The sequence below is a fragment of the Chrysemys picta genome, chromosome 6 (assembly GCF_011386835.1).
Source record: "Chrysemys picta bellii isolate R12L10 chromosome 6, ASM1138683v2, whole genome shotgun sequence".
Lineage (NCBI taxonomy): Eukaryota > Metazoa > Chordata > Testudines > Emydidae > Chrysemys > Chrysemys picta.
The window spans coordinates 47,445,984-47,464,241 of record NC_088796.1 but is presented as its reverse complement, the minus strand read 5'-3'; the positions used below and the strand labels follow the sequence as shown (position 1 = coordinate 47,464,241).

Genomic DNA, 18,258 nt, shown 5'->3' with positions numbered 1-18,258 from the left:
GAAGGGAAGGAGTGGGAAGATGCAGGGCAGGGGCGGGGCCTCAAGGAAGGGATGGAGTATGGGCAGGGCTGGGGGCAGCGAGGGGTGTCAGTGATGCAGCCCTCAGACCAGTGAACTAGTCCTCATGTGGCCCACCTGGTCATTTGAGTTTGAGACCCCTGCATTATAGGGAGAAGTGTTTGCAACTTCTAGGAAGTGAAGGGAATAGAGTGGGGCTAATTCTAGCTAGCATGGATGTTTGTTGTTTTGATTAAAACATTCAAAGTAACATTAACGTTGAAAGATGCCTTATAAAACTTATATGGCAAAAGGGAGCAAGGGAAAAGTGGTCTATGAAATAACTTATCTAATCCAAAAAATTTAAATCAAACAGTGTCTGAAATGTTTCAGTTTTGACAAATTGGCAAATTCTACTGAAATTTTTTCAACCAGCTCTACTAGAGTCTTCCTAGAATTGGGAAAATGGAGTAGAGAAAGTTCTGAAAATAAATGTTAGTTATCCAAGACTCTACTAGTAATTTAACACTTCATATATACATATATATTTTAAAATATTGACATGATCAACTTAGGCCTGATCTAGAAAGGATTTAGATTTATCTACTTGCCTATTTTCCCCACCCTGTTCCTTGGCAGCCCACCAGGCAGACTGCCTTGGAGAAGGGCACCCCAGAGCTTCTGGACAGCCTGCCAGATGAATTGCCCCAGAGCTGGGAATCCATCCCTTTCAGGGAACTTTGATTTGGAACAAAACTCAAAAAAGTTCAAGTTTTGAATTACCAAAATTCTCTGTGAAAGGGAATTGCTTTTCTCTGCCTAGCCTTATAGTCTGGGTTGTGACATTTAAGTCTTGCCTCATCTCATGCACCTACTGCTACTGATATCCCTTTGTAACACATAGCAACCTGTCTTGTGCTAAGTAAAACTTACATTACTGAAAACTGGGTTTGGAAATCTTTGTAAGGAATCAGAATAACACTGCTAATATTTTCCGCTCTTAAGGAAATCTAACCCTGACGTGACAGAGTTTATGAAGCAGCAAGGATTTGGCATTGACTATGCTAAACTGGAATCTTACTATATTCAGAAGTAAGTTGTTTTTCACTTCGCCAGCATATTTAATAAAACTTATTTTTTCTTTCTTCCCAGTCCTTAACCCCATCCTCAAATTCAATCAGCCCTAAAAACACCTGGTTTGTTAGAGTGCATGTGTGATGGAGTGAAGGGAGGCTGAATTACGAGAACACCCATATTTTTCCTTTTTGGAGTATGAAACTTACAACTTTGTGGTGTGGTGCAGCATTAACATTCAGGTGCTTGCATGCTAGTGATAAGCATGCTCTAAATACATACATCGTATGTATCTTGTCATTTAAATGTCTTTAAACCATAGTTGACTGTTTAAAATTTTGGTAGAACAACACAGGTGTAACCTTTGTCTCCCTCCACATTTTTGAGCTAACTTATCCCCCCCCCCTTTTTTTTCTTTTAACTAAAACCACACCCCTTTGTAGCAGTGAATCTCTGGCTAGAGTCACCAGTTTGCTTTAATGCTCGTGAATTTCCTGACCGTATGGCCACTTCCCTTTCACATGATTCTTAGAGCTGGTGGCCTTGTGTAAGGTGGATGGGTGAAGGACAAGAAATGCAAAGATCAGGCTTTCTCTTAGGCCTTCCACAACACTGCACAGTGGGCTGAGAGCCTGTTACGGCATAAACATCACACAGGCTCAGTATTTCTGCAGTAAAATCAGGTGATCTAAGACCTGCTACTGTCATTCTTAACTGTAATCCTATTTTATTTTAAAATTCTAGAATCTTGGATATTGTTTCTTCAACTAACAAAGGATACATAGTCTGGCAGGAGGTGTTTGATACAGGAGTAAAGGTAAGATCTGACAAATGGACAAATCACTTAACAGCACAGGACTGCAGTAGGCTTGCAAAATGCCTTGGTTAAACAAGTCTCTGATCCTGCAAAGGTTTAGGCATGTGAGTAGTTCACTGACACCAATGGGATTGGAAAGGTGCTGAAACTTTACAGAATTGGAACTTAACTTGATTCATGGACTTTAAGGTCAGAAAGGACCATCATAATCATGTAGTCTAACCTCCTGCACATGGCAGGTCACAGAACCTCTCCCATCCACTCCTGTAATAGACTCCTAAATGCTGGCTGAGTTACTGAAGTCCTCAAATTACAACTTAAAGACTTCAAGTTACACAGAATCCACCATTTACGCTAGTATAACCTGCAGGTGACTCATGTCCCATGCTGCTGAGGAAGGTAAAAAACTCCCAGGTTCTCTGCCAATGTGATCCAGCAAAAATTCCTTCCTGACCCCAAATATAGAGTTCAGTAAGACCCTGACCTTTCAGTCAGACACCTGGGAAAGAATTCTCTATAGTAACTCGGAGCCCTTCCCATCTAGTGTCCTATCACCAGCCATTGGAAATATTTGCTACTAGCAGTCGCAGATCGGCTACATGCCATTGTAGGCAGTTTCATCAGACCATCCCCTCCATAAACCTATCAAGCTCACCTTGAAGCCAGTTAGGATTTTGGCCCCACTGCTCCCCAGAGTTAAAATGCTAGAACAGGAACTTTACCAAGCTTCTTTCTACAGCACTTGATTTGAAACTGATAGTCCTAATGACTTCAGAACTTCTTGGCACGGGTGGGAAAGTCCATAGAGTAATCTGTTTGTCCTGGGCTCGGTGATCTATAATTTTGTACTCAGAATCTGCATTGGAATAATTCTGATATCTGAACTGGGAGTTAAAGTTTACTGATAAGCTACTTTCTATTTCATCCAGAGCAACCCTAAGGCATTTACTTTTAAAAGAGATTGTAACAAAATGAAGTCTGGAACATAGATTTTAAAAAATCACATTGGTATACCAAGTCCAAGAACTTAATTTTAGAGAATACTCCCATTTCTTTAGAGAAAAAAAACACAAAATGGAAATCTGACATCTTTGAAATACTGGTCTTACTAAACCAAACCCTTTGTTTGGAACTAGACTCGGATGTTCAATGATGAAACTAATTGCAAAATCATGTGTAGCCATTTACTTGTTAGTGTGTTTTCTTATTTTTCTAGATAAAACCTGACACAATAGTTGAAGTGTGGATAGGAACTTCGTATACCACAGAACTAAGCCGTGTAACCAGAGCTGGGTTCACCACGATCCTGGCAGCCCCCTGGTACCTAGACTATATTAGTTACGGACAGGACTGGAAGAAATACTACAGCGTTGAGCCGCTCAACTTCCCTGGTTTGTTAAACTGCTTTTAAATTACTCATTTCTATTTGGATAACTACTTGTATGTGGCTTTTCTATGTGCATGAATCTCTTATGAAAGTCCCTGGGCTATATAGGATATGTCTACACAGTATTTCGGAACCTGCAGGAGCAAGTCTCCCAGCCTGGGTCAATAGGCTTGGGCTACAGGGGCTGACGCTGCCACTCCAAAAATAGCTGTAGACAGCACATTGACGTGGCTTGGGCTCTGAAGTCTGGGGGGAAGGTGGTGTCCAGGTGGCTCTTTTTCTGGATCACTAATACAATATAAAAATATGCAGTTATTTGCATTATGTGCTTACAACATCCCCTGACTAATATAAAATTCATCATAAGAGAACCACAATAATGCCCAAATAATTAGTTTTATTTTAAAGGTAACTGCTTTTCATAGTTGTTGCAGTCTTCACATCCACATGCTTAACTTCCTGTCCTTTTTATGTGATCATCATAAATATTTACTGGTACTTGAGTGCACTTCATGAAACAAGTTTCTGAAGCCATATTGAATCATTAACTAACATGCAAAATTTCATCATTTAGTTCATGCTAAGCTTATGATCTTACCCTAGACTGTGTTAAACTTCTAATGTCTGTGATATGCATGTTAGGGTTTGAAAATCTACATTCAGCTATCAAAGGTGAAGTTTATGGCAGCTGCCTGCCAACTGCACTTGGAGTGAACAGTTAATTTCCATGCTATTTTTGTGGTTTGAATACAGGGTGTGAAAAGCAGAAAAAGCTGGTGATAGGTGGAGAAGCCTGCCTTTGGGGAGAATTTGTGGATGCAACTAACCTCACACCAAGATTATGGTAGAGAACTTCTTGATTACTTTCAGATTTTTTGGAAAATGTTAACTGTCATGGGATTGAATTAATCCCATAATCTATTTAGAATTTAAAACCAGAAGGAATCATTAGCTCTTCAAGTCTGACTTACATATCCCATGCCATTAAATTTCACTGTTGTCCAGGTTGAGCTCAGTAATTTGAGCTCAACACAGTATTTGTCCTCAGACTAAATTGTTGTGTGCCACTGGCAGAGTAAGAGACACTGAGGTGCCATTAATCCCAGGGATGGATTAGGTGAGATGCCCAGATGATCCATGCTGCAGAGGTAGTGAAAAGCCCCCAAGTCCCTGCCAATCTGACCTGGGAGAAAATTCCTTCTTGATTCAGATGTGGCAATAAGTTTGACCATAAGTATGTGGACAGGACTCACCAGCTAAGCATTAAAGAAAAAGAGGATTCTCTGTACCACCTCAGAGCACTGACTCACTCTATCACATGTCCTGTCTCCAACTGTGGCCAGTCCCTGATACTTGAGAGGAAGGCTAAAAAACCCAGCCTACATCTACCAATTGTGCATCAGGGGAAAAATTGCATCCTGATCTCTGCAGGTGCTTCAGCATGAGATTAATCATTCAGTGAAGAGTTGCAAGTGTTATGAGCATGTTGAGGGCACTGCAACGCTTTGTAGCATTGTTTGTTGCTAATATTGGTCAGTGGTAAAAAAAAACTGTTTCCTCTGGGCTCAAGCTCCAGTATTAAATTCATTCTATTCTGGGAAATAGAATAAATTCTTAGACTGAATTGAATGTCTTTCTACAGGCCTCGAGCAAGTGCTGTTGGGGAGAGGCTCTGGAGCAGTAAAAGCGTGACTAACATAGGGGATGCTTATAACAGACTAGTGAAGCATCGTTGTCGCATGCTCAGGTAAGATAGCACGAGTTAGAGTAACCCTCAGCTCCAGGATTCATTAGAACTAATGAATTTCAATCCACTATCAAGTATGATTCTAAATTGCTTATTTAGGAACAATCCACTGTCTTGTTTTAATGCATTTATCTTGCTATCGTCAATTCTAAGGTTTGCATGGAACAGTTACTTAACCAATAACTGTAGCTCTCTCTAGTTAGTGGTACCTCTGCATAGTCACACTTGTCAAATGCACTGAGTTTCAAGAGCTTTCTAGAAAAGCCATACCTATTGGCTCTGTATAAACACTCCTTCATGCTACCAAACACTCAGCCGAGGTCATGGGTTTAAAGAGAACTCCCTGCTCTGAGGGTTCTAATTCAGGACAAATGTGTCTTGACAAAATGTCCAGAAATTTTTCCTCTGAAAAGAATGCTCCAGTTTGTATTAAGTCCAAAATAGAAAGATGCTGAAAGATTATCAGTAGCTGCCTTATTTATCTACAAATCTAGGGATTGAAATACACTGCACATTATTTCCAGGTATTTCTAAACCTTTTTATGGCTGATTCAGACTTGCTTACCTATCGAGGGACAGAAACAACTATTACCTGCTGCTGCTGATATGCAGCCAATACCTAGCATAAAACTACAGTAGATTATCCAAATGGCAAGATTTGGAAATGACTGTCTTCACCACAAAAGTCCAGGTCCTTTCAGTAAGCGAGCCTGAGTGCGGAAAGAATGCCATTTTTTTTAAAAAGGTGAAGAGCCCCAACTAATCTCTCTGAGAGAGGACAGGGATAACAGAAGCTACAGCCTGCAGTTGGAACTTGATACCAGAAATCTCTTCTGGACAAGTAGTGCCATACATTAGGTCCAGTCTAAATGCACTGTTGCACAAGTTTAACACAAAATCAATTTAAAAACACTTAACGTAGTGCAAACCCTTCTGTAGACACTTAATTTGAACACTCATTTAAACCAAGTTGAGGGGCTAGAGAAGGGTTTCCACCAGGTTAACTAAATGTTTTTAAACAGCTTTTAGTTAAATTAGGGCCTTTCTTCCAAAGAGCTAAGGTGCCTCTCATTAATAATGAATCCCACCTTTGCTCTGAGCAGGGTCTTGTAAGAGAGACTGAAGACAAAGGATGAGGGAGAAATTAACTGTATATTCAAACTGGATTATCTCCAACACTCAGCATAGTGTGGCCATAGATTGGCTATTTTTCTTTACAACAAACACACTCTAGGACAAGGGTGGGCAAACTTTTTGGCCTAAGGGCCACAGCTGGGTGGGGAAATTACATGCAGGGCCATGAACGTAGGGCTGGGGCAGGGGGTGCAGGAAGGGGCTCAGGGCAGAGGAGGGGTGCGGGGTGTATAAGGAGACTCAAGGCGAGGGGTGTGGCAGGGGGCTGGGGTGCAGGCAGGGGGCTCAGGGCAGGGAGTTGGGGGGGGGGGGGTGCAGCAGGTGTTTGGGCTCCAGTCTGGCGCCGCTTACCTGGAGCTGCTCCAGGGTAGCAGCAGCACACACCGGGGCCAGGGCAAACTCCAGTTTCGTGTTGAATTTGTTATCTCCTAGACCAGGGGTGGGCAAACTACGGGAAGCAGCCGGCACCATGTCCCTGGGGGAGCGGGGGCAGAGGGCTCGGTGTTCTGCCCTTGCCTGTGGGTACCTCCCTCTGCAGCTCCCATTGGCCATGGTTCCCCGTTCCTGGCCAATGGGAGCTTCGGGGGAGGTACCCACAGGCAAGGGCAGTGCATGGAGCCCTTTGCTCCCCCTCCCCCCGGGGTCACAGGGATGTAGTGCCGACTGCTTCCAGGAACGGTGTGGGGTCCGCGGCACCATAGGGGTAGCAATCCCATGGGCCGGATCCAAAGCCCTGAGGGGCTGGATCCAGCCCACAGTCTGTAGTTTGCCCACCCCTGTTCTAGGAGATAACAAATGCAACAAGAAACTGGAGTTTGGAAAAACCTGTCACTTTTTAAGGCTGGGTGGATAAGGACAGAAAACTCACACTGGAAAATATAAGTTCAGGTATCACCTGTTGTTAGCATAGATGAAACTTCTGTGGAAGTCTCATAGATGAAGGGAACTTCATTCTCTTGCTGGGTTGTGTCAACAGTAGCAATTGTGCTGTAGATTCTACCTCCTTTTCCAGACCTATGTGGATTTTGCTGGCATACAAATCCTCACCTTGAGAGATCTTATTTTAGACAAAGCCACCTGTCAACAGCAGGACGAGTGGAGAGCGAGATGCCTCCTTTTGGGTTATATTTTGATCCCAGCATTTCTCATACCAGAACCCAAAACCCAGCCCCTGCCTGCTGGGGATAAACCAATTGTGAACACAAAGGAAAAACTACCACTATCCTCCTTTCCCCTTACAAAAAAACCCATCTTTTTGAAAAGGAAGTGTGTGGAAAATCAAAGTTCTTGTGTGTGGCCTTAAATTACACACTGCCTATGTGAGGTGGGACCTGCTGAAACTTTCTTTCTTAAGGTAGATTAGATTTAGGGACCTAAACTGTGTGAGGATAGCCTAGTCTATTAGGACCTAAGCACTTACATAGACTAACCTGTCCTTCAGCAGTGTTTTAGATGCTAAGAGGTTCGAACAAAAACTCCCAAAAGGCAGCATCTGAGAGCCTGTTTGCCCTGCTGCAATAAGGAGTTGTGGACTGAAGCTGCCCTTCTGTGGTTCTTGAGATGTCTTTGTTAATGCACCACTTCTGGGCTCCTCTAGCTGTCTGTGCAGGGGTGGGTGGGGCAAAAACAGAAAGGCTTTCCAGGCCTCAAGGGAAGGTCCCATACTTGCAGCTAGCCTCAGAATGGAACTGAGGTGGCTAGGGCTTACCTAGTTTCTTATAACCTTGTGCTGAATGTTCCCATCACAGACTGCTTTTATAGAGCATGCCTGAAGCTCAGAGCCAGGTGGTGCATCCCACTAAGGGGATCACGCAGAGGTTACTTAGAACTATTTCCCCATGTAAATGATCTAAACAAATTTAAATTCTACCACTAAGGGTCATGCTGGGATGGCATAGTGCTGGAGGGAGGAGGACTTGACGATTTCTAATAGTAAAGTTACCATTGTAAATGCTCTTAACCAGGGATTTAATTGGGGCAGTTTCTAGGTATTTACTGTTACTGCACTTTCTGGGTGGCTGCATTGGTGTCTGACCCTTCAGTTAAAGAAAAAGCTGTAGCCCTTCTTATTCAGAACATGACCTGGTGTAGTGCTGAGGCTGGAGCAAGCCAGTATCTTGAAAGCAATCGGTGCCCTTCCCTCCTCAACAAGCACAGGAAAACTCCACACCAAGGCCCCTGTTACTGCTATTGCAGAGGTAATATAGGGTAATGGTGACTGTTCAGAGCCACAGCTGTAACTCCCTCTGTAGGAAAACACAAGCCCAGCTGCTACTGCTGTAGTCAATGGGTCTGTAGGATTGGCAGCAGAATAGCTAAACCCACATTCCACACAGAGTTGGGAGATGAGCCATGCCTTTTATCTAGAAGATGTCAGTGCAGAATCAACTAAACCTGCCATAGAGGTGTTCAATATTTGATTGATGTATTTTGACTACCCCGTTTCTTTCACTGTAGCTTTGAAGCTTAATTTAGATGCCAAAATTAAATACTGCACCCTTGATCATTTTAGCAGAGATAAGTGCTACCTCTTCCCATCCCCAAACTTTCTTCAACCTGTACTGCACCCACATTTATTTGCACAAGACTAACTACCACAGAGTTTCTACATAAAGCATTATGTGGCAGTCAAGGATCTACAGCAAAATCAAGCCTGATTTTAAGACCTCAGTATTTTCTGCACAGGCTGCTACCCCAAAAACTAGAATAGCCTTAAAAGACTGAAGAGGAATTGAGTGGGAATGGAATGAATCTGACAGACATTAATGCTATACTGTGACAGGGGTCTTGTTCACCAGACTATTTCAGCTGTACTATAAACTGGCCAAAAAGTAAAATAAGTAAAGCTGCATGTAAAGGCAAAATGTGGTCTATTTTCATGATTCTCCTGCATGCTGCTTGTTTTCAAATGGCAGTAAGGCTATGCTGAAGCTCCTCCAGCAGTATGGAGCACCCTGTACTAAGATTTTGTATTCACTATAAGTTAGGCATTTGAGACCATTTTCTAGTATGCCAGTATCTCTAATAAGACCACACACAGTAGCATACTTCATAAGCTAAGTGTGACTTTTAAAGCTCAGAATGCGGTCAACTTTTCATCCCCTCAGTAAGTCATCCATTATTTTATTGCCTTAACTCACAAGTTCTCGTACTTAAGTGTGTATGGTATAAGACAAATTTTCTTTTAACAGACGTGGAATAGCAGCTGAACCGCTGTTTGTCGGGTATTGTGATCATGAATATAGAGGCCTATAACTGCTGCAACAAGATTTTACCGAATTACCTGAAGTGTCTTTGTGGGAAGTGAATCTACACATTCAGCACCTGAAATTTGCACTGAAAAATAAATCCTGAAATGCTGGAAGTTAGTTATGTACATTTCTGGCAGAAATCAGATATTTTAAAACTACAGAAATTGATACTAATGCAATAATAAATTATAATAGATGTACAGAGAATCAAGGACTCATCTACTGAAACCTCTGTGTAGTTACACTGTGTGTATGTAGCAGGTTTTATTCCTATTGAACATGTATAATTCCAAATGGCAGCTACCAGTACCTGACCTAGATCTGGCCGTCCATATAGCTGTCTACTGGAATTCTTCACTCGACAGTCCTTGAGCATGACAATCATAACGACATAACTGACAGACCACTCAACATTAGGCAGTGGAGGACAACAGAACACCGTGCTAGAGGCTCAGAGCTTACAGTAAACTAGCATTAAGTGGTAAAGGCAAGTTACTTATATAAATGTGTGACCATAAGGGATATGAACAGTATGCTTTTGATAAAGCACTTAATACTTATACAGCTGTAACAGATTATGTTAGCAATACAAGCTTCCTCAAAATGTACTCTGGACAGAGTATGAGGTGAAGAGAAAAGTAGTTCATTATCTGTGTCTAGTCAATCCTTAGTTTACCACCTCAAATAACCCAGAGGTTGCAAAGAACTGGAATGAGACTAGACGATTTCAGGTAGACAAGTATTGATCCATAGTGACCCAGAGCTGATAGGCTACATGATAGATATACACATTACCTTAAATCATTCATTTGCTCTTGAGAGTCATAGATTCATATAAGCTGGACATTGCACTTATACATAACGCTAGCAACAGGAACAATTCTTCCTTTAAATATGCTTAGCATTATTGGGCACAGATCTTTTGTAGAAAGATCCTGCACTTAACCAACATTTCCCCCTTTCCAGCAAAGGTTTTTGTCTTATACAACATTCTTCCCTCTACCTTTATCTAAATTTGTTTCAGTAGTTAAACCATGATGCCCAAACTACCATTTGCTATAGCCATGTTGGTCCCAGGATATTAGAGATACAAGGTGGGTGAGGCAATACCATTTATTGGACCAACTTCTGTTGGTGAAAGACACAAGCTTTCAAGCTTACACAGGGCTCACTCACCTTATATGATACCTACTCTGTATCATACAACATCCTAACATTAAGGTAAGTAATTCTTGTTTGCACAGCTTAAAACCCTTTAATGACAATAGCAGCTTTCAATATTCAGTTGAAGCTAGACCAACAGAAGACGCTGACTAGCAGAGTGGCCAAGAGTTAAGTTTACTTTTATATGTGAAATATTAAATGATTTAAAAATAAGTTTTACTACATACTTTAGGTGAAACAGTTCTGACATGATTCAATAAGTTGCATGTAGTGCTCACTTTCACAGAAAGAGCTGCACCATCATTTCTTGTGGGGGATTTGGAATGTTGTCTTCCAGTGAGGTATCAGCTCCAACTGTTAGGCAGGTGAAGTGTAGTACACAGAATATGGTGGATATCAAAACAGTCAATTCTAGTTCTCTGGTTTAACTCCCTTCATGCAAACAAGGAAATTCCAGGATTTCACCACACTTTTATCTTTGCCACTTACCACTGGACAGTCATAGCATGTTATTTTAGGACAGCTCTAACCCCACACACTTTACCCCATCCATTTTTCAGAAAGAGGATACTTGGCAAACAGTTCCCCTAATATTTTCTAGTGAGAATAAAGCAGGTCTTTGTTGCTCTCCGATGGAGTAAAGTGGTCACACCAACCCACTCCTCTTCTGAAGCAGTGCGTTTTGCTCCTGAATGTTCATGGCTTGGTAACTGGCTAGTTCCAAAGTAAAAGTTGCTGAGCCTGATGTTAAAGAGCGCAGAGCTGTTGAGTAACCCTAGACAAAAACAAAACATATTTAAATGTAATTACTATAAATCAATCAATTTAGGGTTAGGTGGAGATAAAGAAAGCTTTCTGCCCTGGTTTCATTTACTACAGTTTGATTCAGCTGGGGAAAAGACTATCACAAGCATAAGACAAAGTATACAGTAAACATTACCTTTTTAATAAATACACTATTTTTCACCCATATTCCCAATATTACAGAAACAAGTGTTGGTTCAGTACAACATGAATGATGAGAGACATTTTCTTTCATAGCTGTATGAACCACACTGTATCCTCCAGAGATCTTAATCCAGACCTTCAGTAAAATTAGAAATATCTGTTCCTGACTTCATCATGTGAAAACAACTGCATATATCAAAAAGAATCAGAAAAGGGCATGCACACTTTTTTGCTTTGCTTTCACCATTAACACGACCACATACCATCATTTCTGCTAGGGGAACAGCTGCAACCACTACTTTGTTATCTTGACGACTTTGGATTTCCTGAATGCTGCCTCTCCTCTGTGCAAGGTCACCAAGCACTGCGCTAAGAAAATCTTCGCTCACTGTAATTTCCAGATTCATTAAGGGTTCCAGCAGTTGTTTATTGGCTTTCTTCAAAGCCTAAAATCGAAAAGAAATAAGTTATCCTTGCTCCCTTTTAAAATGCAATTCTTCTATGGTGTGGACTATATAATGAAACTAACTTCTGTCTCATACACCCTACATCCCATAGTGTATGTTCTTACGGAGGGTATTCGATCAGAGAAAAAGGGAATACCGATAAGTGTGTGTATACATGCACACCTCCCTTTCCCTACACATGAACCAGAGATGACAACAATTTCTTACTAAGAGGCCTCCAGCCAGGTCTCACGCAGCAGCAGTAGTAAAGTATATTATGCCAGCACCAAGTATTAAGGAAAAAAAAGTATACAAACGTCAAGAAGCCCTTGGTTCAGAGAGAACAACAAAACATGGTGACATGAAACAATGGCTACTGCAAGTGAATATGTTAAAAGAAACAATGTAGCTGAAACTGAAGGCTTTAAAGCTTAAAAAAAGCAAGATGATGTGAATTAAGGTACAGTACCTCACTTTGGAATAGGGTAAGATTGACACGCGAGACCAAGGCTAAAAGGGACAAAAACATTTTGATAGGAAAAAATATAGGATATAGAGGAGCTCAGTAAACCCAAGAAAGTGCCTGACTTCGCTCCATGCAACAAGCCATATTACACTGAATCTCCAATTCTTAACTAATTCAACCCAGATAACACCACAAAAAATGGTAAGAATCAATGCCAAAAAGCTGAGTGAATATTCCCACAGTGCAGTCTGCTATAATCTGGGGGCTCCCAAAGGGGTGTTAAAGAGCTTATTTCATTCCAACCGATTTTATTTTATACAGTACCTATCATAATATAGGTATCTAAAATAGTTCGCAAAAAAATACTACTAGTGTTGTAACCATAGGCAAACATGTTCTATGCACTTCAATAGTCTCAAAGTTTTAAGTACTAGAGCCGATTTTACCAAGAATGCATTACAAAGCCCATAACAAAAACTCATTTTTCAGCTGACAGTAACTGTATATATAGCTACATACAAAGCTGGGAAGTGGTACATGCCACTAAAGACAGCAAAGAAGTGCACAAGATCAATACAAAATCAGAACTGATTTTTTTAGGCTTAATAAGAAAGATTCTAATAGGATGTGTGCATTAGTAATGTACAGAGAAAGTAGAAGCTACAGGGAACACACTCGAAGAAACCTGATGGAAAGTAAAGACAGATAATGTGACACTACATAAGTAACTGAGTGTATATCTTAAATCTGTGCAAAATATAATGCATATCACAAAAACTGCCAAGAGAACACATTGATAAAATCCAGATATTCCTGAGAAAAACAGCCCTCCAGATGTAAAGAAAATGATGTTGATTTTCTAACCTAAAAGACTAAAGACCTATTATGTACATCTTGAGGAGTTTAAACATTTTGCTGGAAGCCACCTGGCTAGAGGTGACAATCAAAATTCTGAAGGACATCAAACAAGTGGAAAAGGAAGATTCAAGACATTCCTTATGTTTTGAGTGTTATATATGTTTCTGAACAAGTAGTGAGGTGCACACATCACTGCCAACTTCCTAAAGGCTGCATTTTTGTCTAATTTTTCATGGGAAAATATGATGGCACTGCACTGTAGAATAGACTTCTAGTTGCATTATACCTTTTGCATACAACGAGAAACACAAGCAGAAATCATAGTAAGGGAAGTTTCAGAGTGCATGGTCATGGAATACACAGTCACTGCTACATCCTGAACTGGGAATCCCAGGAGTGGTCCTAGACAAAGAACAAACAATAGGTTAGCATTACAATGTTTCATGTAGTTTTTCATATTATTAAGTTACGGAAAAAGTATTTTGGGATTAACCTGAAGGGTCTGACATCCCCTCTGACCTACTCAGTAGACAGGCTATTTGTCTTATTTCTTGCTACAACAATAATTTTATCATTGTCCAACTTTGCCAAAAGGGGCAGATAGGCAAATCATAATGTAGCCTTGTGGTTTATTATCCCTCTTGGTCAACAGCATAAGCAACATTTGCCAGAATTAGGTCTCTGATGTTCCCAGAGTGCATTATAGAAACAAAAAAGTGGACCAAATTAATCTTACAAAAGAAAAAAGAAATCATTTTCAGAATAGACGGCTGCTAAAGTGTCTTCATAAAGAGAGAGAACATTTAATTATGATTAAAGATGTAATGAAATTCATGTTAATCAAAAATAGATGCATCACCATAGCACTTTTTAAATAAATTGTTATGACTAAGGGCAGATGCTGACTTCCTGATCCAAATGTAGATTTTAACCCTCCTGGAGTGAGGTCAGCTGCCTCCATGGCACCATTTTCTCCCCTTCCCAAATCCTGAAGAGCATTCTTAGCAAAGCATGGATCTGTGTGGGGGAGTAGGCAGAGGCCCATACTGGGCGAGGACAGGACTTGGGGAAAACAAAACAACCTCACCCTATCCTACCCCACCCCACCACAGTCCAGCAGTCCCAAGAGGAGGTATGATGACCAGGTCACCTTTTCTGCAACTCCCATTTAAAGTGAGAGGATGTATGCCCGAGGCAGTCACAGGTCAGGAAGGCCCTGATAGTGAAGCTCTGAAACCAGCATGTGGCTTATTTCATGCCAGGAATGGGGAGCAAACCCTGCCCCCGTCAGAATATCAGAATGTTACAGGGAAAATTCCACAATGTTTTCCATCCAGAGTTTTTCTCCCCTTACCACCACATCTTCCCATGGACTTTACTATAGGAAAGAGCAATTTGGCCATGTTATTAACTTACATAGTCAGAGTATAGTTAATGTTGTTTTGTGATGTTAAGGGATTGTTAGTAATAAAACTGAATACCAATAATCAATCAGTACAATGTGTCTGACAAGTAGGATGCTCGATCCATATTTGTCATTTGCAGTTCGGGAAATGGGCTGGATTTGAATCAGTGATTCAGAGCTACATTAACCCTCTGTCACGTTCTCTAAATTTGTGCTGTGCTCTCTTTTGCATTATGACTGCTACACTCCCATTTCCCTTCTACCTCACACTGCCCTTTCACTCCATTTCCTGCTTTGTGTTTTCCATGATGTCCTGAGCCAAGTATCTTAGCAGTACAGTGAAACTTGATTGGAACCCCAGACTTTGATGTGCTGGCCAAGGAGGTTTCAGAGACTTAGATTTCTGTTAACTTTACAGTGCATGTCAGAGAGATGGTGAGAAATGGCAACACAGAATGAAGTTATAGAGCATCAGTTTAATGCCTATTTTTTTGAAAGCCTATATTGTGCAGTTAGGCAAAACTTTTTATTTTACACCTTCAGAGAATATATTTGAACCCCTGCAAAATAAGTCAGATAATATGGCAAAAATATGGCATTTTCATGACTGCCTCCCACCCCACAGGTCAGTTCCATCACACCACCATTGTTTATGGAATATCATAAGAATAATACACTCTGGGGCATCATGTTGGATATGGAGTCAAATCAAAGTGGGGTTCAATATCGAGGTACCCAAGAGGAAGAAAAAAAGTAGAGTTTTAAAAATATGCCAAATTTCCCCCCCAGTCTGAGTAAAGGGGCGTTCAGCACATTCTGTGGAAGTTGAAGGAATTCTGAAAATTTGCTTTTGCCACCCTCATTTTAATAGTGCTACCATGATGCATTTTAGTTTTCTGGCTATAAAGAAGCCCTTCTTTCTAATAGCTAAGGCTACAATTATGTCACGGAAGTCTCACAATCCGTGATTTCCAGAGACCGCCGTAATATTTTCCACTTCAGCTCTGGGGCAGCGGGGCTAGAGTTGTCAGCTGGTAGCCCCTCTGCAGTTCCCAGCTACTGTGGGCAGCATGGGGACCCAGAGATCCCAGCCACCACTAGGCGGGGGTGGGAAGAACCCGGAGTCCCAGCAGCTGTGGGCACTGGACCCTCTTCCCTTCCCATTTTGTCAGGGATAGTTTTAGTCAAAGTCATGGACAGGTCACAGGCGTCTGTGAATTTTTGTTTATCGTCTTTGACCTGTCCATGACATACTGAAAATATTCATGACAAAATCTTAGCCTTACTAATGGCACTCAGACCATGTAATTTCTAATGTGAAATTTTATTCAAATACCTACAAAAATTTTACTGTCATAATGGTTTCTTTACCTTGAAGATATGCACTATTAATTCCATTTTCTATAGCTTCTTGAATGTCTTTTTGAAGTGGTTCCATGAAATTGTCAGCATATTCAATGATTGGTGTTACTGATGATCTCTCTCCTACCCATGGTCTTACTCCCAGCTGAGTGGTCACCAAATGCCGTTTATCTCCTATCATTCTGTCCAATGTATCTATGGTAAAATGAAGCACATATCTGAGAAACAGTTTATATGCTCCACACTTCATCTAAAAGTTAATGTTAACTAGTCACGTTATCAGAAGACCATTTAAAAATGAGTAAGTAAACAAGTTGCAAAGACAGAAAACTAATATTCTCTTTCATTTTACCTGTGGCTTGGACCGAGTCTAGGATGGTTTCTCTATATGCTATCTGAAGAGGTCCTAGATAGGTCTCAATGCCATATTCCCGTTTGATTCGGTCATGAATAATCTCAATGTGGAGCTCTCCCATGCCACAGAGAATAGTCTAGTTGAAGTGAAACAAATAAAAAATTAAGTGAGAGAAAAAGTAAACATTCACACTCATGCTTATATGCAGACAGATGGGAGCTTTTGGGATGCACTATTTACACTAGGAAGTGGCTTATACGTACTGTACTGTTCACATTTTAAGAAAGTTTTAAAAATTCCACAAAAAGCCCAGATATTACAAGTAGGACCAAGAAAACTTTAGGAAGTATTGTTTTGGGTGATCTGGCATAAAAAACTTAAGTGGAGATGGTAATTGTTGCTGATGCCACTACAAAAAAGGTCATCCTATATTAGTTTCGAAATTTAAAGACCGTTTGAACTTGCTTTTAGAGTTTAAAAAAAGAGGATCGATAAGAAATATGCTATTTACAGAGCACAAACAAGGAAGGTGAGCTTACAATCTCTCTCTCTCCATGGGTCATGTTTATAGGATTTCATTTTAAGCTGATCAGACACACAATACTTATTGCATTTATAATGTGAACACCATTTACAGTGCCTTTCACTAACTCTAAAATAACTGCTATAGGTATTAGGGAACTAAGTTTAAGTCAGCAATGTATCGACAATCTTACTTGTCCAGTGTCGGGATCTATTTTCACTTTCAAACTTGGATCTTCACGCTGAAGGCATTTCAATGCATTATCCAAGTCTGTGTATAAATAACAAATATTGCTATATATAAAAAGAGATTAGTAACTTGTAACTAGTTATTAGTAGCGATCTGAAGTGTTCACCCATAGGATCAGATTCTATCTTCAGTGGTATTGTAGGGTCATACAACAAAAGATTTTGGCCATAATATTCAGACACTAGAAATTAGTCAGAGATAATTCTCACCTGGATACTCTCCAGTTATCTGAGGCATCTGACACCAGATAAAGTGCTTTAGTAACTGAAGAAGTCAGTTTCTTTACCCCATGCACATAGTATAACCTTGTCAAGGCAGCTTTTACAAGAAAAGTACAGAACTGTAGTTTGCCTCATTTCAAAGTAATGGGTTCTCGAGTTAAACAAGGTGTAATAAAGTAACTGGTGTACAAGTTTTTAAAAAATGCCTGTTGTCAAAGTAATATTTGGCACTTCTATAGCTCCTCAGAGAATCTGAAAGCACTTTATCAAGATGGGTAAATATCCCCATTTTACAGATGGGGACACTGAAGCACAAAAATTTTATGATTTGCCTCTGGTTTCAATGTGAGTCAATTGTGGAGTTCAAAATACAAACTAGATCTCCTGACTCCTCATCCTCTGCTCTAACTACTAGAAGACAGCAACTCCAAAATAAAGTAATAAACTAATAGTTTGGACTTGTTTATGAACATTGTAGGTTTTTTCCAAACATTGTAATCAAAAGATCAATACTCTCTATCATTCTGCACCCCTTCCCTCCAATTCCACTAGAATCCAGGAAACCACATGGACATGCTACCAGTCCTGATAGTCAACAAATCTAGGCTTTGTCGGCCTAAGGAGAGAGAAAAGAGAGTTTCCAGAATCAAAGACCCAAAGTTGCCCATAAGGTTCTCTGAAAGATGTCTATGAAAGAGGCAGTGTTCTGTGGGTGAATTGTGGTAAGTGACTTCCAGACTCCTGATCAGTGGAGATAAAGGCCATAGAGGGTGGTGGATAGTGCTGACTGGAGAAAGTACCTAGATTTGGAAGTGTACTTTTATTCAAACATATTGCACACATTACAATATCCT

General features: G+C 40.6%; 2 protein-coding genes across 12 annotated transcripts in view; one reads left to right on the top strand and one right to left on the bottom strand.

Moving 5' to 3' along the window:
- HEXB (hexosaminidase subunit beta) overlaps nt 1-9,614 on the top strand; it is a 29,514-nt gene extending 19,900 nt beyond the window's left edge. The window contains exons 9-14 of the mRNA XM_005288261.5: nt 1,003-1,089; nt 1,816-1,888; nt 3,105-3,279; nt 4,029-4,119; nt 4,918-5,022; nt 9,348-9,614. Of these exons, the coding sequence (XP_005288318.2) occupies nt 1,003-1,089; nt 1,816-1,888; nt 3,105-3,279; nt 4,029-4,119; nt 4,918-5,022; nt 9,348-9,411 (595 nt within the window). The 3' untranslated portion in view covers nt 9,412-9,614. The remainder of the gene's footprint in view (nt 1-1,002; nt 1,090-1,815; nt 1,889-3,104; nt 3,280-4,028; nt 4,120-4,917; nt 5,023-9,347) is intronic.
- An 892-nt stretch (nt 9,615-10,506) lies between these two features.
- The window catches only part of GFM2 (GTP dependent ribosome recycling factor mitochondrial 2), a 29,139-nt gene continuing 21,387 nt past the window's right edge, over nt 10,507-18,258 (bottom strand). For all 11 annotated transcript variants that reach the window (XM_065550107.1, XM_065550105.1, XM_065550110.1 and 8 more), the window contains 6 exons: nt 17,128-17,204; nt 16,409-16,547; nt 16,066-16,251; nt 13,576-13,691; nt 11,783-11,965; nt 10,507-11,346 (listed from right to left, as the gene is read on the bottom strand). In XM_065550107.1, coding sequence (XP_065406179.1) covers nt 11,218-11,346; nt 11,783-11,965; nt 13,576-13,691; nt 16,066-16,251; nt 16,409-16,547; nt 17,128-17,204 — 830 coding nt within the window. In that variant the 3' untranslated portion in view covers nt 10,507-11,217. The remainder of the gene's footprint in view (nt 11,347-11,782; nt 11,966-13,575; nt 13,692-16,065; nt 16,252-16,408; nt 16,548-17,127; nt 17,205-18,258) is intronic.